The following is a 24,326-nucleotide window of genomic DNA, read 5'->3' on the forward strand; positions in this document are numbered from 1 at the left end:
GTATGTATGTATGTATGTATGTATGTATGTATGTATGTATGTATGTATGTATGTATGTATAAAATGTGTTTATGTGTTTAAAATTAAAATAATAGTTTTATTCTATGCAATGTTCTCTTCTTCTTATTGTCTCTCAGGTGTTTGTACGAATGCCACAGCACCATCAGTATCATCAATAAATAGAATTCTACGAAATAGAGCTGCAGAAAGAGCTGCTGCTGAATTTGCACGTGCCGCTAGTTATGGCTACATGAATCCGCAACTTCCATATGCAAGTTTCCCAACATGGCCAACACCATTGCCGACAGCACATCAACTGTGGCATCCAAGTACCAATCAGAATGCAATTTTAGAAAAACCTATCGATAAAACAGGTATTGATCAGAGCCATTTAAATATTTCACTTACTGGAACATCACCAACATCTAGTGGACATGACACAATAGGATCTCCAGAAGCCAACAGAATGATTGGTAAGAATAATTTCGTACACATTTCAATATAAATAAATTGATTTTGCTGTAATATACATACATATACAACGTAAAGGTCACATTAAGCAATAATTTAGCACCGAAATGTTTGAAGTTGTTTTACCAAAATTATGGCAAATATTAAATGGTTTGTTGAGACAAGTTTGTTGGTCAAACTCACGAAGGATATGCAAATATTTCAGTATAGAACAAATCAAAAATATTTTATATATTAGTTATTTTGCACTTTCAAGTCAAAAAATATATACTTACTACTATAATTTGCAGAGTAGATATAGTCCAATAGTGTGCAAAAATTTATCATAATATTTTTTAGTGCACAGGTCTAACTTTGATGTCTTATACAAATCGTAAATTAGCAAACCAAAAAAACAATCTGAAATTAAATATTAAAAAATAGGCTAAGAAATAATTTTAACAGATTTGTGACCAAAAACAAAATCTCGCTGACCCATAATAAATACAATTTGTATTTTTAATCCTTATTTAGTGTTTATTAGAATCGAAAACAATTTTTATTTTTTTTTAATTTTTTATTGGCATTTTTTTCAACATTTACCCCCAGTAAAACGAAGTCTGGTTATGTATTAACTAATAGTTAAACTGACAGTTTTCATACCAATATATTTTTAACCGACATTATAACTATTAGTTAGGCCATAACCAGGCTTCGTGTTAAGGGGGGTTAATAGTTTAAATGTGTTTGAAAATATTGCTATTTTGAACCCAAATACGAAACTTCAGCTAAAATATGCAACCTCTAAATGTTATCCGATTTTGCTCAAATTACATGCCTTGGGAGCATTGAGTGCAAAATAAGGACTATCGAAATTTTAAATTCTTATTTATTAATGAAGTAAAATATAATATAATTTTAAGGTGCATAGTACGATTAGTTGAGGTGGTGTCAAACAAGTTTTGACAAACAAACTATCGTGCATTTACTTGGTTTTTGAAAAACAGCATTTTAAAACCCACTGCGTTTACAAATAAATTTTCAGTTTTTTTATGATATCACAAATTTATAGGTTTCTAAAATATTAAATATTGAAAATTTATTTTCTCTTATTCAGATATTTACTCATATGTATAAACAAACTCAATATTTTAAAAATAAAGCGTTGCATGTTATATTTTAGTGGCTTTTTTATCAAATCCATTTGTAGCTTTTGATTTGTATGGAAAAACTAATGCAAATTCAGTCGTTTTTCAATCAAACCCCAATAAAGCCAAAAACTACTTGTTCTTCATTGGTGTAAATGGCATAGAGTATTAAAAAATGCATGAAAAACCAGAAACAGCAAAATGTATTTTTCAACTAATGTTTATCGAAATTTTCTTAAATTCAACTTCCATAGACTATATAAAGGCAACATCCATTCGACTTTAATGCAGATATGTAGATTTAACTCTACGCTTAATATATTATACAGTTGTAAATGTCGATAGCACAGGTCAACAGCAAAAAAAGGCTTCACTATATAGATTTGATGCATCATGGTTACCTAAGTACAAAAATGATAAAATTTTTTAATTCTATGGATGAATTTTTTTAAAATTTTTTTTTCTAAAATTGTGAATTTTTTTTGGATGTTTCTCCACATAATTTATGATAACTCAAAAATCTAAACAATTTCTGCCATTTTCGATTTTTCATGAGTTTTTTAAAACACAACAATACATTTATACCCTACACCACTATAGTGGGGAGGGTATAATGCGTTTGTGCAGATGTTTATAACGCCCAAAAATATTGGTCTAACGTATATTGGTCTAAAGTATACCGCTCGACTTAGAATCACTTTCTGAGTCGATTAAACGATGTCCGTCTGGCTGGTTGGTTGTTTGTTTGGTTGGCTGTCCATGTAAACCTTGTGCGCAGAGTACAGGTCGCAATTTTGAAAATATTGCGATCAAATTTGGTATATATTATTTTTTCGGCCCAAGGACCAAGCCTATTGAAACGGGAAGAAATCGGTCTATTATTTCACATCGCCCCAATACAAATGTCCTTCCGAAATTTGACTTTATCGGTCATAAATGTTTAATTTATATATGTATCTCCACAAATTCCGCTCCAAATAAGTTTTATATACACAAAATTCATGTCACCAAATTTTGTTACGATCGGTCCATAATTAGTCATAGCTCCCATATAGACCCGCTTCCGAAAACCACTTTAACGCGCATAAATCGCTTAAAAATGTTGGTATACACACAAAATTCAACATAGTTAACTTTCATATAGACATAAATCACACGACTTGGTGATCGGTCCATAATTGGTCATAGCTCCCATATAAGGCCCACTTCCGAAAATCACTCAAAAATATAAATTATTGAAATTTTAAAAGAAAAATATGTTTGCTCTTTTACTTAGTATAGGGTATTATATGGTCGGGCATGACCGATCATACTTTCTTACTTGTTTTTGCTTCAATTTGTTAATATTACGCCGAAACTACTGAGCGTATTTAAACGCAATATATAAACGGATTAAAGGTTATGTAAATCTAAACTTTTCTAAGTTTATTTTAATAATATCGGACTAACCCTTTCTGAGTTATTATAAATTATGTGGAGAAACGTCTAAAGCAATTCACAATTTTACAAAAAAATAAATAAAAAAGACTTCTCCACTAAAAACGCTCTTATTTAGGTACAACTGTAATAGGTTAGGTTTTCCAGGCAGCCACGAAATGAGGAAGAGAGAAAGAGCAGCTCACATGGGTCCAGCAATGGTCCTTTTGTGTTACCTGAAAGTAGAAGAAAGAAGAAGAAAGAGGGACAGATATAAGTGAAAAAGGGAGAAGAAGAAGATTGAAGAAGTTAAGGAGGAGATGTAAGAAGAAAAAGAGAGGGAGGAGATCTTGAAGAATTTACGTGCCAATGAGTCGGCGATCATTGGGTCACTCTAAAGTGATCCCCGTGTCTGGTCTTTTCAACCAATTACTTCTACCTATAAAGGCACTAATGCCCTCAAGCCTCATATTCGAGAGCTCAGAAAGACTATCTAGGGAACGATGCCCCAGAAACCTTAGGCGTAGATCTCCTAATGCCGGACAATGACAAAGAAGATGAAAAATAGTTTCATCCTCCTCCTCATTTTGACAACTTCTGCAGAAGTCGTGGTACGGCAAACCAAGTCTCCTAGCGTGGTTACCAAAGGTGTAGTGTCCAGTTATGACCGCCACTACACCACTCAATTGTGAGCGTGTAAAGCCAAGAAGATGAATTGTCCGTCCCCGATTTAGTCGGGGCCATATCGTCCTGGTCATAGTGCATGTGGGTTCACAGTCCCATCTTGCCTGAGCGAGCTCATAGTAGAAGTTACTAATTTGTAGCTTGCATTTGGATAACGGAATCCCACATAGGAAATCTATGTCTCCGTCAGGTAACATGGCGCCTTTTTTCGCCAGATCATCGGCAACACAGTTGCCCGTAATAGTAATATCCCCGTGTCCCCGTACCCACTTGAGTACGACTGTTGAATGTCTCGCCATCCTGTTTAAGGATGCCCGGCATTCCTGGACTAAGTTAGATGTTGTGTATACACCTGTCAGGGATTTTATAGCTGCCTGACTGTCAGTATATATACAAATATCCCTGTCAGATATCTTGTTATAACTAAGCCAGTTAGCCGCCCTTTTGATGGCCGATAATTCAGCCTGAATAATGCTACATTCGTTCGGAAGTCTGAAAGATAACCTAATATCGAGTTCCCGAATATGGACATACGCCAACAGAACCGTCCGTATAGACTGAGAGACCCGTTGTGTCATGTAAGGGCCCGTTCATTGCTTCCGTACCGCACGGAATTGAGAAATCGAAATTCCTCGCTATGAAGGGCCTAGAAATGCAGTAATCGATATTCTCCGGAAGAGTCTGAATACTACCTATTATGCTGGCGTGACCATATGGAGCGTGTTTCCACGCATCAATCGCGTTTAGCCTAAAGGCAGAAGTAAATGCCATTTTTCTTGCCATAAGATCCACAGGGATCCAGTTCAATATAGTACAGAGCGACTTTGTTGCGGTCGTTCTTAAAGCTCCTGTTATCAGGATTGCCATTCTCCTTAACACTCTCTCGAATAGCATACACGTCGAGCCCCTGTCTAGTGCCTTCCACCAGACAGAAACTCCATAAAATAGTGTCGGCTTAATGACCGCATCACATAGCCAGTTGACAGACTGGGGTCTAATACCCCATTGCGTACATATCGCCTTCTTACAGACATACATAGCCGTCAAGGCTTTTGACGTCCTTGAAAGGGTATTGGGTTTCCAGGATAGTTTACTATCCAGAATAACTCCTAAGTATTTTGCACTGTCCGATAGTGTTAGTTCAACACCATTTAATCGGGGAAGCGAGAAATGAGGAATCTTGTACCTCCTTGTGAACAGTACAAGTTCAGTTTTGCCTGGGTTTACACTCAATCCACTGTCCGTACTCCACCGACTCAGTATACTGAGTGCATGTTCCAGGCGTTGTGATATCGTGTCCAAGTGGATCCCAGAGACTGCCACCGCGACGTCATCCGCGTAGGCGACAGTTTTATAACCTAAGAGATCCAATTTCCTGAGCAGACAATTTATGGCCAAATTCCACAGAAGTGGTGATAAGACGCCTCCCTGAGGTGTACCCCTAGTGGCCATTCTCGTGATCACTGCCGTTCCCTTTTCGGAGCGAATGATCCTGTATCGTAGAAGGTTTGTGATGAACCTTACAGTTGATTGGTCTAAACCAAGATCCTGTAGAGCTGAAACGATAGTTGCAGATTCTACGTTATTGAAGGCTCCTTCTATATCCAGAAAGGAGAAATTACCAAATTCAAGGAATTTCTCAATATATCCCACTAAGGAGTGAAGTGCTGTCTCAACGGATTTGCCTTTCATGTAGGCGTGTTGAGAGGGAGATACTGATCCTTGTTTCAAAGACACTCGTATGTGGATGTCGATGATTCTTTCAAGGGTTTTCAGCAAGAATGATGATAGACTTATCGGTCTGAAATCTTTTGCTTTGGTGTGTGACACTTTCCCCCCTTTCGGAATGAATGTCACAGTGCATTCGGTCCACCGTTTTGGTATGTAGGACCATGCAAGACAGGCATGATAGATAGTTATCAGCCAAGGAGTGACTAGATCTATATTATTCTGTAGATCAGCGGGTATTATGCCATCTGGGCCCGGAGACTTGTAAGAGTCAAAACTCCGTATGGCCCATTTTATCAAATGTTCGTCAAGTATAATTGACGGAGTTGTCCGATTGTTCGGTTGGGATGCACTAGCAATATCTGGAGGCAAGTTCCCCGGAAAATGAGTGTCCATGAGTACTTCTAGTGTCTCACGTCCATCAGTAGTCCTGTTTCTGAATATAACCTTGAACAGTTGGTGTTTTCGATAAGATCTTGCGCAGACGATTTGTCTCAGAGGAACTTTCGACGCCGCTGCAGATATTCCTCCAGGACTTACGTTTCGCGCTCCTGACCATATTCTTAAATTTGTTCAACATAGACTTGTACATTGACCAGTTGCCTGATCTTTTCGCCTCGTTGAATAGTTTACGACAATTACGCCTAGTGTTCGCTATGTCTAAAGACCACCATGGAGGTCTTACCTTTCCTCTGCGAGCAGAGGGAGTGCATGTACGTCTTGTGGCCTCACTGAGAGAAAGTGTGAGCTTTTCCACAGCGCTTTCAATGTCCCTAGTGTCACCTATAAGAGGGGGTGAGGGAAGTAAACCATCAAGGATCCGCCTGTGATCATCCCAATTGGTTTTCCTCCTATTTAGAAAAGGCTTTTCCTTCTCAACTTCCAATTCTATTAAGAATGTCAGATACCTGTGATCAGACAGAGAGCAATCATCTGAAACCTTCCAATTCCTTATGAGTTTCGAATGGCTTGCACTGACAAGCGTAATGTCCAGAACTTCTTGCCTATTTGCTACCACAAAAGTAGGTTCTGAACCTCGATTGACAACTACCAGATTAAAGTCTAATATGAAGTCTAGAATGTACTCACCTCGTTGTAATAGTTACATAAGGTTAAATGTTTGGTGCCTTTCAACAGTGCTATAAAATTTACCGTCTTTTAAATGAAAAACTTTTATGAACATCCATTATCTATAAATTCTACGCTAATCTGATAAATTATTAAATATACTGTAATATAACAAAGGAAATTTTAAAGACGTACGGACTGCAAAGTGTGAACGCCTATTTCACGATATTGATACCTGGGGCCAAATCACCGCATTCGAAATCGAGTACTTTGTCATCGAAATGTAGTTAACGTGGATCACGGCAGTCGTTATCAAAACGTATTTACTGGAATTTGTACTCGATAGGTAATCTCTTATCGAAAAGAAACAAACACTGCCGTTTTGTGGTAAAACTAAACAAATCAACCAAAACAATGAAGTAAAATAATAAATAAATAAAAATATACGTATTTTTCTGATATTTTCTCAAAATAAGTGTAAAAAATATACATATTTTATTTTAAAATTGTAAAATTTTGGGCCACAATTTTGTTTGCGTTTTTCTCAACATTACACATGGTACTTTGTGCTAATCAAAGTAAAAAACATTCTGAAATTTGTCACTGACCGATGATGAGGAATACAAAAAAACATTTGGATCCATTTTTATTACAAGTCTTCTGGATTTTTTTCACAATTTACCAATTTATCACAAATTTATTTAGTTTGTTTTTCTTATTGTCATATGTTTCAGCAATGTAAAAAATAGTAGTAGGTAATATAAATGCCGTGATTTGCCCCCTGTTCAGTTCGTAGCGATGATATTGATGTTTTCGAGTCACATTTTAAAAACATGTAACAAATTTAAATGAAATATAAGATAATTTTTTAAATGCAATTTTTATTTCAAAAACTTCTTTTAAAAAAGAAAAATTGTTCTCTGAATAGCTTACATTGTGTAATTTCAATGAAATATTATTATTTTTTTTGTAACAAATGATTTTATCCCTTTTATGTTTTATTTTAATACAACTTAATTGTAATGTCTCTCTTTTAGATAAAACTATAAAATGTTATAAAAAAAATACTTTACACCTCCTCTTCCCATGGCTATAGAGGAGGTGTTGATAAGTTTTAGTTTTGAATTTGGGCTTATAACACCATGGGGGCCTAGCCACAATGCCCCAAAGTGGGGCACCTCGTATATCAAAAATTAAAAATGATGCCAAATTTTTGTTTGCGATCCGATTTGAAAGATTTATATACATATATGGAATCTACTAGACGAGATCTACAAAAAACATTGCTTTAGCCATATATTATCTCTTATAGTTTACGAGTTATTCGTAAAATTTAATTTTATTTACCCACCTTGGTCTGGTTTTTTGCTAATAACGGATCCAATTCTTTCCGGATTTTCTTGAAATATAATTTTTTGAATTAACCAGACATGTATTAATAATAGTGAGGAATTTTTTAAAAACCTCTACTGAGTCAAAAGTTATGTGCATTCAAACTTAAAAAAAAATAAAAAAGTCGTTTTTTCGCCATTTTTTTTTCGAAAAAAGAAAAAGATAAATAATGTATTTATATTTTTCTGAAAGACAACACTTCGGGAAATATTATAACAGCAAAATAATATCAAAATTCGTATTATTGCGTCGTCCACAGCATTCCGAAGTAGACCTATTTTTTATATAAATTTCAAATTTAGACAACATTTTCTCAAATCGCATAGCTGATTTCAAAAAATTAAGATCTATTTTGTATGTTCCAATATGTTCTTCAATATTGTACTAAGGGTTTTCATAGCCCCGAGCTTGGTCCCTTCAATAAATCAAAAAAATCTAAAAAATCCCAAAATTTAATTAAAATCGGGCTATTCGTTTAGAAGTTACAGATTTATACAGATAGATCCCCCACTGTGCGTTGCGTGTAAGTTTAAAACCCGAAAATCGTAAAATGCTTAGAAGGTATGAAAAGCATGAAAAACATGCAATGCGGTGATGCGAAAACGCGTGGTGTTGACCTTGAGCTTTAGAATTTTGACGGGAACACCATGGTATGTAAGAAATTAAAACAATGTATTTACAAGGGGAAAAAATGCATTTTTTTCTCTTTTTTTTTTAAATTTAGCTATTAAGTAATTACGTTTGCAATTTAATTTAAAAGAATCGAAATATGTACGTAATTGTCGTTCTAATAAGATATAAAAGACAATAATTGGTTAAAAAATGTTAAAGTTATTAAAAAATCGCCAGTCCATTAACGTGTCTCAGGCCACTAGAACAAGAAATGTAGGAACAAAATTAACATGTTTTGAAAAATATTAAAACAAAAGTTTATTCTTACTTAAAATATATCCATTAGAGTGACAGGCGATTTTTTTTCTGCATTGTTTTCTAGAAATGTATAGATTTATTTATATTAATGAATATTAAATTAATTTTTTTTTTTGGAAGTTAACCCTGCATCTCCTTTGGGTCAAAATGACCCAAAAACTGTATTATCGCCAAAATTCGGAAAAAATGCAAATTTTTCAGATATTTTAAAAATAAATACTTTTGCAATTGAATGCAAAAGAATCGAAATGTGTACGTAATTATCGTTGTAATGAGATATAAATGACAAAATTTGGTTCAAAAATGTTAAAGTTATTACAAATTCGCCAGACCATTAATGTGTTTCAGGCCACTTGAACCAAAAATTTAGGAAAAAAAAATTAACATATTTCGAGAAAAATTAAAATAAAAGCTAATTTGTATTTAAAATATATCCGTATTTACTTGTGTATGGCCAAAAAAAATTATTTTTTTTAACGTCTGTTTCAAATCTCCATTTTCAAATTTTTAAAAAATTTGTTAAACAAATTTCAGAATTTTTTGATCATCACATTGTGATTTATTGAGATCAAAATAGGGAATAAAAATATGAAAAAATTATGTCAATACCTCTTACAGTTTTTCCGTACCTGCGATTTAAATTTTGTGATTTTCAAGAAAAATTAATTTTTTGTCCATATTTAAGCGAATAAGCCCAATTTCCTTAATGTTATAAATTTTAAGTAAAACCTATTCATAATATTATAGTCCTTGTAATTTTAAATATGGTCTGAAAGTTTTACTAAAATCGGAAAACGATAACCTTAATTCTGGACTTTATGTCATACTTTCCTCAAGTTTCATTAAAATCGCCCCAAAAATATATAACATTTCGCTATCTTTTCTTTAGATATTCCAAATATTAAAAAATTTCAACTTTGACCTTCACGATTTAAGGTTATCGTTTGCCGATTTTAGTAAAACTTTCAGACCATATTTAAAAATTTACGAGCTTTCTCAGTGTTGTATTCTTTAGTATTATTACTTGTTTTGTTTTGCTTTAGTCAGCTGTCAGCTAACAATGAAATACACCGGGCACGGTGGTACATGTTTAATGATCTTCTGTCGAGTTGTGTCTGATAAACAGAACCAACATAGAAGAAACAACAAAAAACAAACATAAAAACAACAATTGCTTCATTGTTAGCTGACAGCTGACTAATACCATGTTCACACGACGGCATTATTCGTCATTCACGCTCTCATTCGTCATTCAACCCCCAATTACGAACTGAATTACATGATTCGCCATACAAAATTTCAAGTGCGAATTACTTCAGTTTGAATTACCTTATGAATATTCGTTCGTAATTCATAAGGTAATTCATCTCTAATTTTTATCGATTATTTATGTATCAAAATCAGCTGTCCAAACAAAAATGTCAAAACAAAATAAAGAAAAAGATTTTTGCATTAAATAAATAAATTAAAAGAAATAAAAAGTCTGATTAAAGTTAAATTCATTTGTAGAAGTAGCAGCTCTGCCATTCTTTCAGCCCACTCCTCTAATAAAGCCCGCTCGCTGCCCTGGTCCCACTTGCTTGCACTTTTTCTTTTTCCTAATAATGAAAATAATAATTAAATTATATTTGTTTAATTAATAATGCTACAATTTTATGTTTTTACTTACCTTTTTTATCCATTGCCAAATTACAAATTTAAAATTCGCACCAAACAAACAAAACATGTAAACAGAAGAAAAAAAACAAGAAAAAGAAATAAATAAATGTCAAACTGAATTACGAATGTTGTCGTGTAAACAGGTTGATTCGCAATCGTAATTCAAAACCCGAATTAAGTAATACAGACTGCCGTGGAAACATGGCATAAAGCAAAACAAAACAAGTAATAATACTAAAGAATACAACACTGAGAAAGCTCGTAAATTTCGTCTAACTCAAACAAAGTAGAAACAGAAATAAGATTAAAAAGAAAGCTTTGATATAAGTCCTTTATTCTATTTCTGTAAAAACTGGTGAGTTAAATAGATGATATTTACAAGCGACACTTACATCGACACAAAAGAGTGCTGATGAGGGGGTGGTAGCTAACCCCGAAAATGCATTCCATTCTGCCGTGTGTCTAAATATAACTTTTTCAGTATTCTTTAGAATTATGAACATTTAATAGAATAAATTGTATTTCTAAGGAAATCAATTTAATGAACTCGAGCCTAAATAATAATTAATAATAAAATTCTTAATATAATAAATTAAACTTGCTAACAGTTATCTCATCCCTATAAAAAGCTACACGCATCCAAAGTTGGAACTAGTAAAAAGGGCCGTATTTTTTACGTTTTTTCCCAAAAAATACCATTTTTTTTCTTTTGTAAAAAAAAATTTCTTCGCGACTATATACAATTTTTATATGATCCGGAATGAGAACTTAATGCAAAAGCGTGTAAAGTAAAATTTCAGCCTTTTTTAATTAAATAACAAATATTTTATTCCGTACCTTTTATATTCATTGGTTCAAGTCCTAAATTAAACATTTTGAAATACTTGTTTTTAGAATTGTAACTTCCTGCAGTAATATTTATATATTTATAGAAGCAGCTATCTGATCACTCATCTACAGTGATCGAAAGACTACCTTAATCTTTAGTTATTTGTCGAATTTCAGAAACAATACAAATTTTGTAAGTAATTATTACTTATTTTAATTTGGAATTATGAACAATTTTAAGCAATTTAATAAATTTAAATATATATGTACATTTATTCGTTTTATTCGATTATTCTACATAAAATTGTTCGAATTATTCGTTATTCGATAAAGTAACAAATATAAAATCTGTCAGCTATGACCTCAATTAGAATTCTTACTTTTATTTTCTATTCAGATATTGAAGGTGAGGATTCAGATTCGGATGATAGTGATCAACCAAAATTTCGACGTAATCGAACAACATTCAGCCCTGATCAACTGGAGGAGCTGGAAAAAGAATTTGAAAAGTCACACTATCCATGCGTAAGCACACGGGAAAAGTTGGCCTCACGCACATCTCTTAGCGAAGCAAGAGTTCAGGTAGTTATTCATTTTAATTTATTCTCTCCTTGTTTCATTTATCTTTCCTGACATTTAATTGATCTGAACAATTAATTGAGGGCTTATATGTGGATAACGCAATTTCGCCAGATCATCAGCATGTGAGTTTGACTTTTGAATGTCTCGGACCAGTTTTGAGATCGTGTACAAACCTATCAGAGATTTTATTGCAGCTTGACTAGAAAGTATCACTTCACTACTCCCCACATAGTTAAATTAATATTGAACGATATAGATATAAATACAAAAGTATTTTTGTAGAGATATTTCTTCAATTGGGGATTCGAAAAATGCAGGCTTCAGTCGATCGATTGATTCGAGAACCAATTTGGAGTTCTAACACTTTATGTGGTACACTATATTTGTGATCTAACAGTTTTCGTATATCATTTATTTAATCAAACATGCCTACATTCACAACGATCCTTATGAATAAATGGTACTAATATGGAGTGATTGCTAGCTGGCTTAGGTCGAAGTGTATCCATTGCGTGGTGAAAATCTAAAAGGAATTCTGAAAAATGTTCCTCTTTTTCAAATTTCTTAAATAAATCTACTGTTAAAGGCAGTGTTTCTCCTGACACAAGTACTGCAGGTGATGTTTTAATGTCTTCTTTAAAAACTGTTCGTAGACCTAGGAGAACGATTGGTAATGATTTGGTCCATTGCTGACTTGTATGTACAATAATGGATGTTTTAAATGTGCTGTGAAATGAAAGACGTTGTTTGTTGCAATTTTTACCAACCAGGTTTACCAAATCATTGAACAATTTGGAATGAAACTGTCTAATTCAATCAGTATTTATAACCTGCGAACATCAGTTTTCAGAAAATCATCTAGTAACTTTTTCTGCCGTTATTCCTTCTAGTAACACGACTGCGACCCATCTTGTGAAACGATCGATCATTTTTAGTAAGTATCGATAACCTTCCGATGTTGGTACAATATCTAAGTGAATGTTTAAAAATCATTGGGTTTCAGTTGGAAAATTTCTAATAGCAGTTCTTTTGTGGTTCGTAAAATTTTTGAGGCTTGACCCTCTTGGCATACTTTGTCCCACCAAAATCGCCAAAAAATCGATAAGTTACTAATCGTTGTGTTGCAATGTAAACCAAAAATATTATGTTTTGTATAATACTGCTTTCCGAAATAATGCACAGTGGGCAGAATCGAAATTTTTTGGAAATAAATCTGGCATTTCTAAACGGCTGGTCCGGGATCGTGATAAAATTTGAATTGGGCGTATCCAAGGAGTATTCGCCTTTTAAGTTATTAAAATGGGGCCTACAAATGCTCCAGGGACGGCGCAATATGGGCTCAAAGTAGGGTACCTACGACATGTAAAATTTTTAATTGTTTCCCATCCGATTTCAAAGAATTTTATATTTTTGGAAAGCGCTCGGCTAGATCTTGAAATGCTTGCGTGTGCTATTTATCTCTTATAATATCCTAGTTATAGGCATTTCAAAATTGAAATTTTAAAATTTTGCCATACCTTGGTCCGCTTTTTTAAAAATATAGGTCGCACTTTTGCACCGAATGGACTCGAATTTTTTGTTAGTTAGACAACTAAATTACCAACAACATACAAAAGATTTCAGAGCAATATCAATTACGACTCCAAAAATAACCGATTTTCAATTTAAAAATTCTAAAAATAGTATATTTTTGCTGTTTTTTGGACAAAATGGTGACTTAACCCTTTTTTTATTAAAAAACAACTTTCTTTAAGAACATATTACAATTTTATGTTTTTCTATAAAGTTTCTTTACGAAAAACATTTTGGTATAAAAAACATGTCCTAGTTTTTGAACATGTCTGCCCTACGCCCTTTGGAAATTGACCTATTTTTTATCAAAATTTCAACTTTGGGCCACATGTTCTAAAACTCCAAAGCTGGGATCAGAAAACGGAAAGCAGTTTTGTAAACCCTGATGTGTTCCCTATTTATCCCTAAAGTATTTTCCCAGCACCGAAGGAAATGTGGACCCTATAGGCAAAATTGTAAAAATACCATTTTTGGGATTTTCGCTCCAATTTTTAGGAATTGCGGGATTCCCTTTGACCTTTTGACAAGTTTTTTTACACCTTGTTATTTAGAATGAGAAACTTAAAAAACGCTGAAAATATTAAATATTCATTGAGTTTCTAAAACTAAAATTTATATCAAAATTTTAATAGGATTGCAAATATTAGGATTCAAAATTAGATTCAAAAACTCCGTCCTTCAAAAATATTGCACTTTTTCATACTTTTTACCTAGCCGAGCGCTTTCCAAAAATATAAAAAAATGGCACGTGTTTAAAAATTTTACATGTCGAATGTACTTTACTTTGAGCCCCCATAGCGCCCCTGCCATTTTAATAACTTAAACACTTATACTCCTTGGCTACGCCCAATTCAAATTTTATCCCGATCGGACCAGCCATTGAGAAATGCCAGATTTATTTCCAAAAAATTTCGATTCTGCCGCACTGTGTAATGGTATAATATTGTTCTATTCGTTAAAATGTCACAACTTAACTTAGTTCTATCTTGCTATTGGATATTTGCACGAGTTTAAGAGAAATGTAAAGGGTTCGTAGAGAATACAAAAAAAACACAAGTTTATTTTTGTTTTCTTTAATTAATCTTTATTAGCTTTTGATACTTGATTAAGACTAAATCAATAATACAAAATTAGTTTATTTATAACTTATGGTTTTCTAAAAATAAATGCTTAATTGCAAATAAAAATAAAGAGTTACATTGATATTCCGCTAGTCATCAAAAACAAAATTAGTAAGAAGTTTGTTTTAGGTTGATGACTTTAAATGTGTAAACAAAACTGTTTTAAACTGTGAAATATGCAATTTTTAATTATTAAGAATTTTGGTTAATTTTAATAGGTGAACAAACTGTTATGGATAAGTTGCGAAATATCAATATAAAAGAAAAAAGTAATCATAATAGAAACAATATGTTATGGTATTGGTTTATATTATGATTTTATTGGGTCGTTTCATAACTTTTAAGATTAAGTCCAGCGACCGAATCTTTGAGAATGTTTTGCGACTCCTAGTCATATTTTTGAGCTTCAACTATTTCATCTTAGTTAATAACTGAAACCTCTTCTACTCTAGAGAGTTTATCTGCAACAATGTTATGTTTACCCGATATATGGCGTATATCTGTTTTAGACTGGACGATGACATCGATTTGAATCGAAGTCGTAGCAAAAATAAGCGGTTTTTAACAACGCAAATCGACGACCTACCAGCATACGTCTAAAAAAATTAATGGCACTGTGCTGTAGTTACGTTCAGTTAGAGATAATCTTTTGGAATAAAATCATAAAGGTCACCAAACTTCTCCTTATTGTTGTTCGTTAACAGCTCCCATCGCAACATCTGTAACATCTACTTTCAAACAAATACTGGTAGGCCTCCATTTACGCGGTTTGTTGGGCCCAAAAAATAGCGTGTAAATCAAATTCGCATAAAACGAGGTTCTAATTTAGAACGAAATGCATTTGTGGGGCCAGTAATTTTTTAGTTCGCGTAAAACAATACATCAGTCACATAACAAAAAAGAAATTGGGACCTAAATATCGCGTTAAATAGAAAACACATAGTATATACATTAGGGTATTCAATTAATCGGGTTTATGGTTTAATCGGTTAATCGAGCAAATAATTAATCGAGGTTTAGATTTAATCGGTTTATAATCGGTTAATTTGAAATTATTCGATTAACCGAATAATTTATATTTTCATTTCAAATTGAAAATACATCAACGAATTTTGTATACAAAAACATAAAAAATGGCAAATAAGGTATTTGAGATCATTTTTGTAAACATATCGCCTATTTGCTGCAACAACGTCATTACTCAAAATCCGTGTTTATTGAACTGAGTAATACAAAATATGCGCTGTTCTTTAATCTTTCATATAGTTTTAACAGTTTTAAAAAAATAAATTATTTTTTGTGTGAGGGTGTTTTGTTGTTGTAAACATTGTAAAAATTCATGTTTTCTCGTATATTTGATAAGTAAAAATTTGGGTTAAATACAGGTTAGAAAGATATTAAAATCTCCTATTTAAATTTCTGAAATCGCATGACTTGTTGAAAATTTATTTAAGAAATAGTAAAATGTCATAAAATATTCAAAGATGTTTTTCTCGAAACGACTTTTTTTGAATTATGACGTTGTTGCAGCAAATGAGCGATGTGTGAGTTTTTTATAGTTTTAGTGAGATCTTCTGAAATAATCTTTTATAAAAAGAATATAATTTAAACGATTTTTTTCTTTAGATTTTATAAAACTTTTCTTGGAAAAAACTCTCTCGCTGATTGCATATTTTGGAGAAATCAAGAATATTCCTTTTTGGATATTGATTAACATACTTAGTATAAACACATAGAACGGAAGGAGAGAGTAATATATATGGAAAAATTACTCTCTTTTCACACATACGGGTGATACAATAACAAAATACATGCAATACATTCTCAAGAATTAGATTTTTGACAAAAGACTTAGGTTTTTGACTATCAGTTACCTATCTAGTTGTTGTCTATGTTGATTAATTTAATAGTTTCGTTCAGTTATGATAAAAGACTCATTTCAAAAAAAAAGTTTCGTCTATACATGTAAATACAAACAAAGTTTCAAATACATGTAAATTAAATATGTCAGTTGTTATACATACTCACTAAACATGTTTATTGGATGTTCAAAAAATATCTAATTTTAATTTGAAATTTGTATTTGAATTTGAATTGAAATGGAAAAATAAATACAAAAAAAAATTTAATGTGCAAAAAAAAAAGAATTTCGGTAATCGGTTAATCGACACAAATTAATCGGTTTATTTGTTATTTGAAAATCGGCAATTTCAAATTATTCGAACAGTTAACCGTCCAAAATTAATCGGTTAACCGATTAACGGTTAATCGATTGAATACCCTAATATACATACATACATATCGTCACCTTAAATGAAAGCGGACGTGTAACTACACAAAAATTCAAAATCGAGTTTTTGATTGTTTGAACCAAAGAATATTAACAAGAAGTGAAACGCTGTCAAAAAAAACCTAAGTCGGTTGTCAAAAAAAACCTAACTATATGAATGTATTACTAATATATTGTTTATATGTATTGGTGAAAAAACCACTTTCACCACACTCCTCAAACACACATAGTTGTAAAAAAGCGACCTTAAAAATTATAACAAAATTTTATTATAATTAAATTTAAAAATTCGAACAATTCTCAAATTATTTATTTTATATTTGACCTGGAAAGGTTTTATAAATAGATTTTTCATCTTTTTATTCAATAATGTCTGCAAAAATTAAACTTATTTGAATTTTGTATTAATTTTTAATACGAAATTTTACAAATGTGTTTTTTTCAGTTTTAATTTCAACACCCAAAAATTGAATGTAAAAAAAATAAAAATATATATTTTTCGTTTGTGCGAAATAAGCATGTTTCGGTTAATTTAATGGTTTAAATGTGTAGAAAAAAATTAAAAAATTGTATGTGTTTGTGAAAGTGTGTGTTAGAATTGCAATTTTATCGCAATTTTCAATAAAAAGTTTTGAAGATAAATCTCTCTCTCAAGTGTGTTGAATTCACATACTACTTGTATGTGAGAAGAGAGAGAGGTTGTTGTTGTAGAAAAAGAGAGAGCCTTCCCTTCTTGTTATTCTTTGGTTTGAACAATTGCCAAGAATACTCTATTAAAATATTCTAATACATAAAAGAGATCAACACATTTCTTGTTGTTTGTTGGCGCATTATGTAAAAAAGTAGCGTATTTGAAAAAATTGTTGCTAATTTCAGTTCGCGTTACATCGAATTCGCGTAAATGGAGGCTTACCTGTATCTGTATTTGAATCAGGGTGTAGTAATACTGCTTCATTAGCTAATGAATTTTGTTGAACCTTTTGTCAGATCATTATTGAGTTTTGCTTGAATTTCAGCTCCATTTGGTGGAAATTTTCTATAGAAATTCAGCATAGCTAAGAATCGTCGTAGCTCCATAACAGTGTAAGGCTTTTTAAAATCTGTTATATGTAGCTTGAACTTTTGATTTCATTGTCGATATACCATTTGCAGTTATTTTAAATCTAAATCTTTTGCACAAAATATGCATTTTCCATGATTTATTATACTTCCGTGTTCCTTGCTCTAGCAATAAACGAAGATGAGAAATATGTTCATTTTAAAAAGCTATTAACACATCGTCTGTATAAACAAAGACGAAACTTAATCCTCTACATACTTGGGCTGCATTTCTTTATATTATAATTAAAATCTGTTTTGTAGGGAATCTAATAATTATCTGGTACAGAGTTTTCATATAGGAAACGCAATCGGAACCATGAGGATTTGATCATTCACTTTTCGAAGGTTGAATTATTCCTTGCAAATTCTTAACCGTTTAGGATTGTATGTTTTTAACCGCGCAAAAATATGAATTAATGCTTACAACATCAGATATATGGAATTATCCTTAATGATCTGAGAAATCATTGTATATGATGATTGTGTAATTTGTGTAGATGATGAAAACACAACGAAATGATCGCCTTAATCGAATGTTTAACACAAGTAATTTTGTACCATATGTTTGAATTTTAGTACCATTTGCAGCGTAAAGTTTGAGTGGACAAGTTACAGTCGATTTTATAGTAGTATTTGAATGGGGAATTTCGGATACATCAGCCCCAGTGTCAATTAGAAAATTCCATTTTGTATAATTGTCCTTAATAAATAGTCGGCTTGTTGTAGACACTACTGCTTGGGTAGGCGCTATGTCCAAAGCAGGTTCCAGTTTTATGACTGTTGGGTATAAGTTTAAGTATAAGATTATGGTACCAGCACCAATCACTTCGCCTGTTTCGACTTTTGCTACGACGTCGTTGATTCTTAAATTTTTCTGTCTAGTGCTTAAATTTTTGGGGAAAGTTGTTGAATAATGTACTCGGAAGATGATACTGCAGAGCCTGAGCATATGCTATGTCCATTACACTATCAGCTTGTTGCGCCTTAGTTGGTAAATCTGCGTTGCTTGCAATCAGAATTGAACGTATGTGTGTATGTTGTCTGGAAGTTGACCTAGAAATAATGTTTTAAGGACTTTGTCACCTGTGTTGTTACCAGAAATTAAGGCCTTCACTGATTGTTGAAAATGTGTTGGTTTTTGGTTACCTATTACTTAAATTGCTAACAAATTGTTTTAAAATAATAAAAGTGTCACTACAAACCATTAACCATTTACCTCCATTAACACGAACTCTGGTTATGCGTTAACTAATAGTTGTATTGTCGGTTAAAATTATTTTTGTATGAAAACTGTCAGTATAACTATTAGTTAATACATAACCAGCCTTTGTGTTACTGGGGGTTAGAATTCTAAATGATAACCTGATATTAATGAATATAGACACCTCCGCTACGTATGAAATCCCTGGACGGATTTATTTACACACTGCGTGTCACAACTATAAACGCATCTTATTGTTATCCCAACTTAAGGACATATTTCTCACCAGGGACCGTAAAAACAAAAGTCCGCATGAAATACTTAAAAAAGGAGTTTTAAATAGCCGTCATAATAAAACTCATTTGAGGACTTTTATTTTTTCCGTCAGAAAAAAAAACTCATTTGAGGACTTATATTTTTTCCGTCATAAAATAAAAGACATTTGAGGAGTTTTATTTTTCCCGTCAGAAAATAAAACTCTTTTCGTTTATTTTCTACTTTTTTCACTATCTTTATTGAGTCTATCTGATATAATGTTTATAGTAATTTATTTGTTTAAGAAAAAAACAACAATTTGATAATAGGAATCAAACAATAACCAATTTAAATCCCATTTGATTTTATTTTAATGATGACAAATTATTCAAGTGCAATGAAAGGGGCTTTACAAATTGTAATGATCTGACCAGCGCGCTGCAACGCACAGTGGAATGAGAAAAAAAAGAGGGAATAAATCTGTAGCTTCTAAAGAAGTTACAGAAGTTTTAGTCCGATTTAAATGAAATTCCACATGCGCAAAGGGGAAGTGTTTTCGAGTTTAAGTTTTGAATCTGGACCTCATGAGCCCAGCAGGAGCTGAGCCAGGTGTCCCCAAAGTAGGACACCTCGGGTATGGTCAATTTTAAAAATTATCCTATTTCTTCGTTTCGATTTCAAAAAAATTACATACTTATATAGAATCTCATTATCGAGCACTACATAAAACTTCTATCAATTATCTCTTAGAGCTTAGGAGATATTCTCATTTGAAAATTAATGACTAAAAATGCTTTTTATTGAGTTTTTGCATAGATACAATTTTTTCAAATTGAAATAAAATTTTTATTTATGAATATTTTTTAATGAAATTTTACACTTGTATAGATTTTTTTATTAGAAATGGAAAAATAAAAACTGATTTTGAAAATTCCAAAAATGGGATATTTTCGTTTTTTGGCTATAATATCCATACCAGGGGCGGGGTTATCGGAACCCTTTACAAACTAATTAAGAACATATTGGGCCATCTAAAATAGGTTACTATATTTTATGTATCGACTATGCGATTTGAGAATTTTTGCCCTAAAGTTGAATTTTACAGAAAAAATAGGCGTTTTTTTAATGGACCTGGTCCCCTCGGTCCTACTTCCCCTTTGCGCATGTGAAAATTCATTGATGCACTAAGGGTTTAGAAGTTACAGATTTATTTCCCTCTTTTTTTCTCATACCACTGTGCAACGTCAAGCTTTATATAGCAATTTACATAAAATGGGTTTTATTTTCTGACGGGAAAAATAAAACTCTTCTAATGACTTTTATTTTATGACGGAAAAAATAAAGATCCTCAAATGAGTTTTTTTATGACGGCTATTTAAAACTCATTTTTTAAGCGTTTCATGCCAACTTTGATTTTAACGTTGAAAAATAACTGTTTTAAATGGATTTATCACTTATGATTTGCGATTAAAGTTTCCCATCTCTGGCACATTCTTATTGTTAATCGGCATAAGAAACCATGTGATCCTTACATTTTAGGTATAAAATGTGTTCAGCAAAGTTATGTAGAATATTACGGAGAACATTTTTGTAGAATATGTTAACCCTCTAAATCCTCAAGGCATGGGTCTCTTTGGTCCTTCTCTTAAAAATGAGCAAAAATCTCCATTAAAACAGGGATTTAAGGGGTTAAAATGTTCCGCAAAAATATTATCCGTGAAATTTTACTATAAGTGCTGAATACACCAAAACGGAAAATTTAACCAGAAAGTCAGAAAACCAAAGAGAGCAAAGGGTTAATTTGCATTTATTAAGAATTTTATTTTAAAGTACCCCAAAAATTTAGCATGAAGCTTCTTGAGAATTCTGAAGCTTACTTACTTTATCCTCAATACAGGAACTGCTTTATTGTTATTAATTAAGAAATTAAAACAGGTCAATTTAATTGTAGTTAAAATGCTTCGTGACAAATTTGAACAACAATAAAATTAAAATAAGCAACCAGTGAAATGCGCATAGGAACTAGCTTATCCCCCAACAATAAATTTCAGTGAATTTTTCAATTATTGGAAATTCAGCACACTAATTCTTAACGAAAAAATTAATTTTGTATTCCCGTATAACTTTTTGATAAATAATTATGGTTACTTAGCCGAAACTGTTTCTTTATTTAAAAAACGAGCTGACGCGCTTCTATATAAATAATAATAAAATACATTGAAGATCGATATGATTTAAAAAATAACATATTTGAAAAAACTTAGTATTTTATTTCAAGATTTTACTGCTGTTGTTAATTTTTTTGAAAAAATTATGAAAGGATTGCTATGATCTCATATTCATATTAATTGCTTTTTTAATAACTATATAACTATTGAAAACATTTTGCGGGCATTATTCCATATTATTCCGATAAGTTATTCTGGAATGTTTTCGTACTAATGCAATGTTTGAAGAAATGAATTGGAAATTTGGTAGAAATTATGTCTGGAATTATTTTTAAGCTTGCTAAAAATAAGGTCGATTCTATCCAAAATAAATTTAATTCATCTTTTGTTTTTACACTATTTATTGCAATATTCCTTCATAAAAATGATAACCTTATTAAATAAATCGAATAGTTTAATTTAAATTTAATGTATTTTAGTTCTACTTAAAACTTATAGTGTTTATGTTAGAAATGTATTTTCTTAAATTTAAATATGGGCTTATACAATGGTGTTTATAGTTGTGATACGAAGTCTACATATAGACATATTATTGAATTGTTATTTTGGATCAAATATTAAAAGAATCACAAAATCTAAAGATACGCAATTGATTTAACACAATAGAGCAGACATTTCGTGAAGTGATGTCTTAAAATGAAGCAAACTTTAATTTTAGTTAGAAAAATCTTTAACAACACATCACGATTTTGCAATGCGACTGGGTGTTCTTGTGTCTATTTTTTTCCGCTGGGATCATACCAAACTAATACTTACATTCAATAACACCCGCACACAGAAATGATCATGGATAACTATATACATATGTATGTATGCACGTATGCATATGGATGTACTTATATCAATAACAATCATAACGTCACATTGACACTTTTATAAACTAACACATGATTTCTTAATATTGATCAATTAGGTTTGGTTTTCCAACAGACGAGCGAAATGGCGGCGACATCAACGTGTGAATCTATTACGGAAAAGGGGCTCAATATCACCACAAAATCATTCATCACCAATAAATTTCTCTACGGAACCGCATTTCTCCCACAAACTGCCGCAAATACTGTCAAGAATAACGGGAGTCGACAGTTCATTGGAACCAATGAATCTGAACCAACATCAAACCCTACTATATCCAACATATCAATGTGTGGAGAACTCAATGTACCACGACATCGGCGAAAAAACACTGAACCCGTCAGCGCCAGCTTCAAGCATTACTCCCATCCATACCGAAAATCCACATATAAGTCCGCCTCCAGCGGAATCGAACAACAAGAGTCCAAATCGTCAGCAGAGACAAATAATGGATGCAATGCTTTCATCACACACAGCATCAGTTCCATTATTAATGGGAGGTGAAAATAGTGCGTTTAAATCCATAAACATCCACCCACCAGGCTCGGCTAGAGCTCTCGCCAAGAATGATACTTCACAATATCTGGACTCATCCACATTGGAAATCAGTGCAAAGCAACCCGTAAACCAAAAACATAAAAATACGATGGCCGCCGCACCTTCATCACTTAAAAAATTTGCATCAATTACAATTAATAGTATGACGAACGGAAGTAATAGTGACATTGACATTGACCGTGATAGTGCTAGTGACGTCGAAAACGTTAAGAATAATAAAAACAGTAATAATAATAATAATAACAATAATAGATTTAATAATGATACAAATAATAATATTCACACAATTTAGTATTTTACTTTGTAAACATTTTTCAATTAAAATTTCATCCTTATTGTTTAGTTATCTTAATTATTACTATAATATTATATATGTATGTATTTATTTATGTATGCATGTTTTTGGGTGTTTTTTATTGATTGTTTTTGGGAATTTCGAGGAGTCCGACTAGGATCATTGTGACATTTGATATAATAACCCAACTCCGAAAATATCAGTCAAATCGGTTAACGTTAAACCATGACGCATCGGCTCTGAAATATGGAAATAGGTTTACAAGGAGCAAAATTATTTGCATTTCTGTTTTTGCAACAAAATTCATAAAAATTTTAATTTGTTAAAATATTAAATTTCGCATTTAGTTATAACGGAATCGCAATAGGATTTAATGCAGTACTATTTTCACCTTCATAAAGCTGGAGGTCCATACCACACGTTTTACGATTTCTCGCATTCTACGCGGCTGTCAAAAAAGTAGAATCAATGTATTTGAATGCATTGTAAACTGAATTCAGATGTATTTTAATTTTATGTACATACATATATTAAGTATAAAAAAAATTATATATTTTGTTTTTTTATACTTCCGGTCCAGTAGCATTTATGTATCTCTAAACACATTATGCTTTTAGACAATTGTCGCGATGAATGAATACTAGGGATGCCAATCGCGGCATTTCCGCCAATAAACGGAAAAAAGTAAGAGTATTATGTATATTCGGCTGAGCTGAATATTGTATACCCACAATCAATATGTAATTTTGGCCTTCTATGTGGACTTGAATCAGCTTTTATGAATGAATGACTTGCATATATCGAAATTTATGTTATCATTATATACAAATTATTTATTGACAATAAAATATTTTTCTGTCAGGAATGGGATGTCAAAAATGTCCCTTAAAATCCTTTAAGATTTCCAATAAATTCCTTTTAAAAAACTAGTGCGTTAAAGACCCAAATATTATAAAGGATATATA

At 32.0% G+C, this 24,326-nt stretch overlaps 1 protein-coding gene across 1 annotated transcript in view; it reads left to right on the top strand.

The window, feature by feature from the left end:
* Nucleotides 1–23,358, top strand: part of LOC135955551 (paired box protein Pax-6-like) — a 75,927-nt gene extending 52,569 nt beyond the window's left edge. The window contains exons 3-5 of the mRNA XM_065505901.1: nt 138–473; nt 11,701–11,885; nt 22,567–23,358. Coding sequence (XP_065361973.1) covers nt 138–473; nt 11,701–11,885; nt 22,567–23,358 — 1,313 coding nt within the window. The remainder of the gene's footprint in view (nt 1–137; nt 474–11,700; nt 11,886–22,566) is intronic.
* The last annotated feature ends 968 nt before the right edge of the window (nt 23,359–24,326 follow it).

Source organism: Calliphora vicina, chromosome 3, assembly GCF_958450345.1.
Source record: "Calliphora vicina chromosome 3, idCalVici1.1, whole genome shotgun sequence".
Taxonomy (NCBI): Eukaryota; Metazoa; Arthropoda; class Insecta; order Diptera; family Calliphoridae; genus Calliphora; species Calliphora vicina.